The sequence below is a fragment of the Mesoplodon bidens genome (genome assembly GCF_964165515.1).
Source record: "Mesoplodon bidens genome assembly, chromosome: 4".
Classification (NCBI taxonomy): domain Eukaryota; kingdom Metazoa; phylum Chordata; class Mammalia; order Artiodactyla; family Ziphiidae; genus Mesoplodon; species Mesoplodon bidens.
This window is the reverse complement of record NC_138160.1, coordinates 140,253,045-140,259,044: the sequence shown is the minus strand read 5'-3', so window position 1 is coordinate 140,259,044 and position 6,000 is coordinate 140,253,045. Positions and strand designations below refer to the sequence as shown.

The 6,000-nt window shown below is 51.4% G+C and overlaps 1 protein-coding gene across 5 annotated transcripts in view; it reads right to left on the bottom strand.

The window, feature by feature from the left end:
- Positions 1 to 2,638: 2,638 nt before the first annotated feature.
- Positions 2,639 to 6,000, bottom strand: part of PGPEP1 (pyroglutamyl-peptidase I) — a gene marked incomplete at its 5' end in the record, with an annotated part of 36,269 nt that continues 32,907 nt past the window's right edge. For 3 of the 5 annotated variants that reach the window (XM_081230958.1, XM_081230961.1, XM_081230962.1), the window contains one exon: positions 5,043 to 5,370. In XM_081230958.1, coding sequence (XP_081087084.1) covers positions 5,178 to 5,370 — 193 coding nt within the window. In that variant the 3' untranslated portion in view covers positions 5,043 to 5,177. Of the gene's footprint in view, positions 5,371 to 6,000 lie in introns of all 5 variants that reach the window. The other 2 variants (XM_081230960.1, XM_081230959.1) reach the window with 2 other exon arrangements.

Below are 6,000 nucleotides of genomic sequence, written 5' to 3'. Positions count from 1 at the left end.
CCTCCCCAGGGACCCATGTTCCCAAAGACAAGCCATTTCCTTACTGCTGAAGCCCCTTCTTCTTTGAAGGCCACTGACTCTGGAGTGTCCCCATTCCTGCTGAGGACAGACACGGGGGGATGACCGAATCCTGTTTCCGGTGTTCAAGCTGCTCAGTCCAGAGTAGCCGGCTTGGGTTCACATTCCCACCCCTCGTCTCCATGGGAAAAGGGGCTTCAACAGACAGAGCCTCAGTTTCCCCAGCTGTAAAAGGTGGTAATAGCACCTCCCCCACAGGGGAATTCTGCACACACTGGGGGTCAACATGATCACAATTCAAATCCCACCCCCCACCCCCTTGCTGTGTGACCACAGGCAAGTTACTCAACCTCTCTGTGCCTCAGAACCAAGGCAGTGGGTTGTAGGAGGTGGAACACTCAGTACAGAAGTCTTCTCATCATTATCCATTCAGAACACTCATTGCAGTGGCCACACACCAAGTACCAGTCACACACCAAGCACCAAGGACAGAAATACTGGTGATTTGAGGCCCCCTCTGCCAGTTGATGACCCCAGGTTGAGGATGACCCTGGCGGATGCCAGCTTCTCACAAAGACACACAAGAAACTGCATATTTCAACTGTTTTATTTGCTTTCTGGGGTGTCAAGTTTGGGGTCACCCAGGGCCCAGCCCCCAGCAAAGTCTGGCAGACCCTTGCCCGGCCTGGGGTCCCAGACACGGCACTTTCAGACAAGGCACTCATAGGAGTCTCCCTGGGTTCAGGGAGAAGCCACCCCGAAGCTGCAGGGGCTGGACCCTCCTTTGGGGAGAGAACACAGGGTCACCTTCAGCAGGAAGGGTTTTTCCTAGACAGAGATTTACAACAAGATAGAAACCTGAGATGTTAAGGAAGCCCCGGAAATATGCCTGGGCAGGAGGAAGGCCAACTCTGTTTCCCACGATCCAGATGGGTCTCCTGTGGCATCCAGCCAGGCCTTGGGAGCAGAGAGCCCCATTCCAAACCGGCTTTCTCTGGGATTTCCTCAAAGTGAGCAGGACACAAAAGCCACTGGCCCCAGGTCCCACCCCTGCAAACGGCTTGGGTGAGGCCAGTCTGGGCAGCGGGGAACCAGGGCCTGGGGGTGCTCCTCTCTTTCCCATCCTGTCCCCTTTCTCTGTGCCCCATGTGTACTGCAGAGGCAGGCACTTCTGTGGGTCTCTGGGCAGCTGAAGGGAAGCCTTGGGTGAGGAGAGGGAGGAGGAGAAACAGATTTTAAGTGCAGGGAGCAGCTCGGGCTGGACTGGAGCCCTTGGAGGTCTAGGAACCCCTGAAACTCAAGCTGTGACAACTGCCCCTAAACTGGGGGACAGGATCTCGTAGCAGGTATGCCCAGTGTCCATCCAAGAACTAACTTTCAAGATGTGGATTTTTGGCAAATGTCCTTTCCCCTCAACAGCCATTCTGCCCTGGGTCTGAGGGGGATCCTGGCCTTTAACACACTTCCTCACTGCAAAAATGGAGATGTTTTTCCTCGCAGGGGCAGCCCTGGTCCCTTTACGAGGCACTTGTTCCATGAGAAGGGAAATTTAATTGGGGATATAAAAACAAAGCCCTTTTTAGCTCCCCACAAGTCTGTGGAGGCCATGAGACTCTTGGCCATGAGGGATGACCTGACAATAAGGCAGCTGCCTCTGTCTGTATGACCACCATCAGTGCCTCACGCTGGCTGCAGGCTTGAGAAGGCTTCCAGTGGTCTCAGGGCGGAGGCTGGGCCCTCAGAGAAGAATGGGGCTTTGTCCCACCATCCCCGAAGGGGACTTCTGGGTTCAGACACTCCAAGAGGTGAAGAGGTCAAAGGTCAACAGTCTAGACAGTGGCAGCAAAAAACAGGCCAGTGTGCTGGGAGGATTTCCACGAGCAGCTCCCTTCCCCCTCCCGGTCACCCCTCGGGGGAACAGGCCTGTGGGTGTACATGCACACCCACTGGCCTGGCTTCCTGGCAGAAACTTCTAAGATAACAAAAGGCATCAAGAATATACTTTTCCAGTCGTCCCCTTGAGCAGGTCCTTTCTGTTCTAGAAGTTTCCATGCCAGCAAAGAGCAGCGTAGGTGAAAACTATTTTTCTTGCTGAAACTATCACAATCTGACCTTTCCCCAAAGACCTGGCACCGACTGGGAAGCCATGACCTCTGCCCACCACCCCCTGCTGCCCCACGGCCCTGTCTCTCTCAGTGGCCAGGAGACCTCGGCTGTTCCTTGATCGGACCAGATGAGGCAGGTGGCACCAAGCCCAGTCCACCAACTGGAATTCCTGCTTCTTCCCACCTTTCTTTCTATCCACTCTGTCTTATTTCTTTTTCGAGCTACGTACTCATATGCAGACCACCGACCTTCTTTTTGGTGGCAAGGGGGGAGCCAAAGGGGCTTAGAGAAGAATAAAGTTATAAGGTGCAGAGGCTCTGGCACCTTAAAGGAGATGCCATCACCCGACGCCCGGATCACTGTCTCTGCCCCCATCCCCCACCTCAGTACCCTCCACAGGGCTCACCAGAGAGAGGCCCCCTCCACTTTCCTATGAGTCCACCCCCAGCATTCCTTCTCACCTTTCCCCCACCAGCCTTCCCACCACATCCCTCAGCCCATCCTTCCACCATTAACACTCACTGCACCCACCCCTTCTGGCTCACCTCCATACATGCCAAGCTGCACCCACTTCACAGGCTCATCCCTTTCCCTATTCTGTGCCCCCGACAACCCAGACTCTGAAATGACAAGGCAGAAGGAATGAGACTTGGCCCCCCTCTTCTCACACAAGGACATTTTTGTCCGGGACCCAACAAATGCAGACAGATATACCATGGACTGAATGGCTGGGTTTGCCCCAAAGAAAAAGATAAAAGTAATTAAAACAGGAAAATTTTAAAGTTGGCAGGGAGTGAGTGAAATGTTTAATGGCTATCTGATTAGATAAAAATGAGCTATGTGCTCTACATCATGAACAAGGACAGGGTTCTGGTTTGACTTGATGAGGAAATCTAAAACCATGGCAGGAACACAAAAATGACACACACACACTCAACAATGATCAGACAATAAATTATATCTCTAAGTTGCTAAACCACATGGTGCTTTAAACAGAGAAGAGAAGGGAGGACAAAAGAAAGATGAAAATGCAGAGTTTGGGGATGGTGTGTCTGGGTTCCGTGGGCACCCAGCTAAGCTCAAACCTGGCTCACTTCCAGTCTTCCCTCCCTACTCCAGCTTGCCTAGGTCCATTTCCTCCTCAGAGCCCCACAGATCAGACCTTTAGAGAACAGAGCTAGTTATAGAGCTAGATGCCATTCTTAATAAGACCTCTGGGGGACCCCCTGGCCTTGAGCCCCCCCACATTCAAAAGAGCCTCTGCTCACAGAAGCCAGCTGAGTGAGTAGATGCCATGACATCCTATGCTCCAGATTTCTCAGGAGACTGCAAACTCGGACCAGGGATGTGGAGGGGGCATTTCTGGCAGAGGGAGGGCTGGCATGGACAGGGGTGCTAGGTCCTGATCATTTTACCCTGCGGGCCGTGGTACACACCCACCATATGCTGACCCCACGTCACCATATGCCATATGCTAACCTCACGTCACCCACCTGTGCCCACTTTTCCCCTCCAGAGAAAGCCCAGGACTCACAAAATGCATTTCACTCAGAAACCTATCAACCTGGTCTCCAAGCGACACAGCAGCTCAACGGAGGCAGCAACCACCCTGGGCATCGGAACAGGAGGAAAAGAGGGCGAATGTTTAAGAAAACAAAACAAAACAAAAATCTCAGCTGTTTTCAAAAGAGCTGCAAGCTGGGAAACACCAACATGATCCAACACAGCATCAGACTATAGCACACGCTTCACACTTAGTGAAGCGATAAAACTGCGTGTTCTCCAAAAAAATAGAAGAATACTTCCAAAACGTGTGTTTTCCTCACGGTTGCTTCTGCCACCCCCTCTCTCTGATGGGTGTCAGGGTCCAGCTGAATTTAGCTGCCTCCTGGGAGATGTCACTCTCACCCTGCTGGTAAGTTCAAAGTCACCAGGGAGTGAGATAAAAATTTACCAGGGAGTGAGATAAAAATTCACCGAGTCCTAGGCGCATCCAAAAACCAACTACACGAAGCCTGCTGGCTGCCCCACCGCCCTCCTGCTCAAATACACCAGCACACATGGAGCTCAGCCCCCAGACTCCATTTGGCCCTCTCTCCTTAAGGAAAACAAGCACCAAGACTGAAAATCCAGGTCAGATGTGGGGTAGGTTTGCAGCTGCTACGCATTTTTACATATTAAAAAAAAAGAAAAAGTCATGTGCATGTTGAAATGAGAGTCTGCTTTCCCACCGGCAGCCCGGCCCCAGTGGCCCCGTGGGTACAGCTCACAGCTCGGTCGTTGAAAGGATCAGCCAACCCTTTCAGTCTCCTGGGGCACCAGCCACCCCCCACTCCCCGTGGTCTGGCCATGGGCCCAGTGCCACACCCCTCGAGCAAGGGGACCTCAATGTCACCCCCAAAACAAAGATGTAGGTCCAGTGTTCAGGGCAGGAGGCAGAAGGGGCTGCACCCCAGGAAAAAGAAAAGACACTTCTGTGTTTGGCTAAAGCCCGCGTTTTAACCAAAGGGAATATCAATTACTCTGTGCCCAAACTAGCACTATTGTTTTTAAAAAGAGAATAAGAAAGAAGAAAAAAAAGCCATGCCAGATCCCAAGGCGGCCCTTGCCGGGGCTGTCCAGGCTGCTGGGACATGGATCAGGGTAAAGAGTCTCCATGAGGCTTTTACATTTGGGAAAAAACAGTCACGGACAGAGGGAACTCTGGAACCCCTCCACCACAGACTTAGAATGGCAGGTAGCCCCAGCCATGGGATCACGGAATAGAGACACCTGATCGGGGTTCTCTGAAGAAATCAGGACCTCCCGGCTTCCTGGCTGCCACAGCTGTATCCCCAGATGCAAAGAGAAATAGAGAAAAAAATCTTCACTGCGGCCTTCAAATCAACCAGTGCTTTTGCAGAGAAAAAGGGAGAGGAGGTGTGTAAGTTGGCATATTTGATCCAAAACAGATCCCCAGCTGATGGGCTCGTCCTTCCCGGTCAGGCCCCAGAGGGCAGACGTCTCTCTCAGGGTCCCTGGCAGAATGAGGTCTTGGGAGGCCTGAGCAGCAATCAGTGTTTGTGGCAACAGTTGAGTTTGCCTTCTGACTGCTCTAGGACGTCCAGCATTTCCTCGATGATGGCCCGAAGCGCCCGGCCCAGCTGGTCTGCATTGTAGGGCTTGCCCAGAGGGGGCACGTGAACAAAGGCTGAGCGGCCGTGACTCTGGTACAGAGAGGTATAGTAGGCGAAGTCGCAGAGGTACCTAAGCCACAGGGCGTGGGGGATGGGAAGGAGACCAAATGGGGTCAGAGAGTGAATGTTCCATTGAAATCCATCATAAGACACCACCCCGCCCCAACCTCATCAGTCATCCACAAGATGGAATACTGCTTCTCCCTCCCCAGGCCAGCAAATAAATAAATAAATAAATAAATAAATAACTCCAAGTGCTGGGGTATATGTGGGGAAGGAAGCAGTGTGAGGTGCTGCTGGTTGGGATGCAAATTGCCCCAGGGGAGGGCAATCTGGCAGGGTAAAAAATTACAAATGTGCAATATTCAATATTTTGTGATAAACCTTAACGGAAAAGAATATGAAACAGAATATATATACATATCTCAATCACTTTGCTGTACAGCAGAAATTAACACAACATTGTGAATGAACTACAGTAAAATTTTTAAAAAATAATTTTAAAAAATTACAAATGCATAGACTTTATGACTGATGTTTTGAGTTTTTAGACTCTATCTCAGGAGCCATCTGCACAAGAGCACGAGAAAGATAAACAAGGTATCTGCTGCAGCATGATGTGTAAAAGCAGAAAAACAGGAAGCAACCTGCTAGGATCTGAATGTCCCCCCAAATCCCCTCCCACCCTGTAAGGACATGG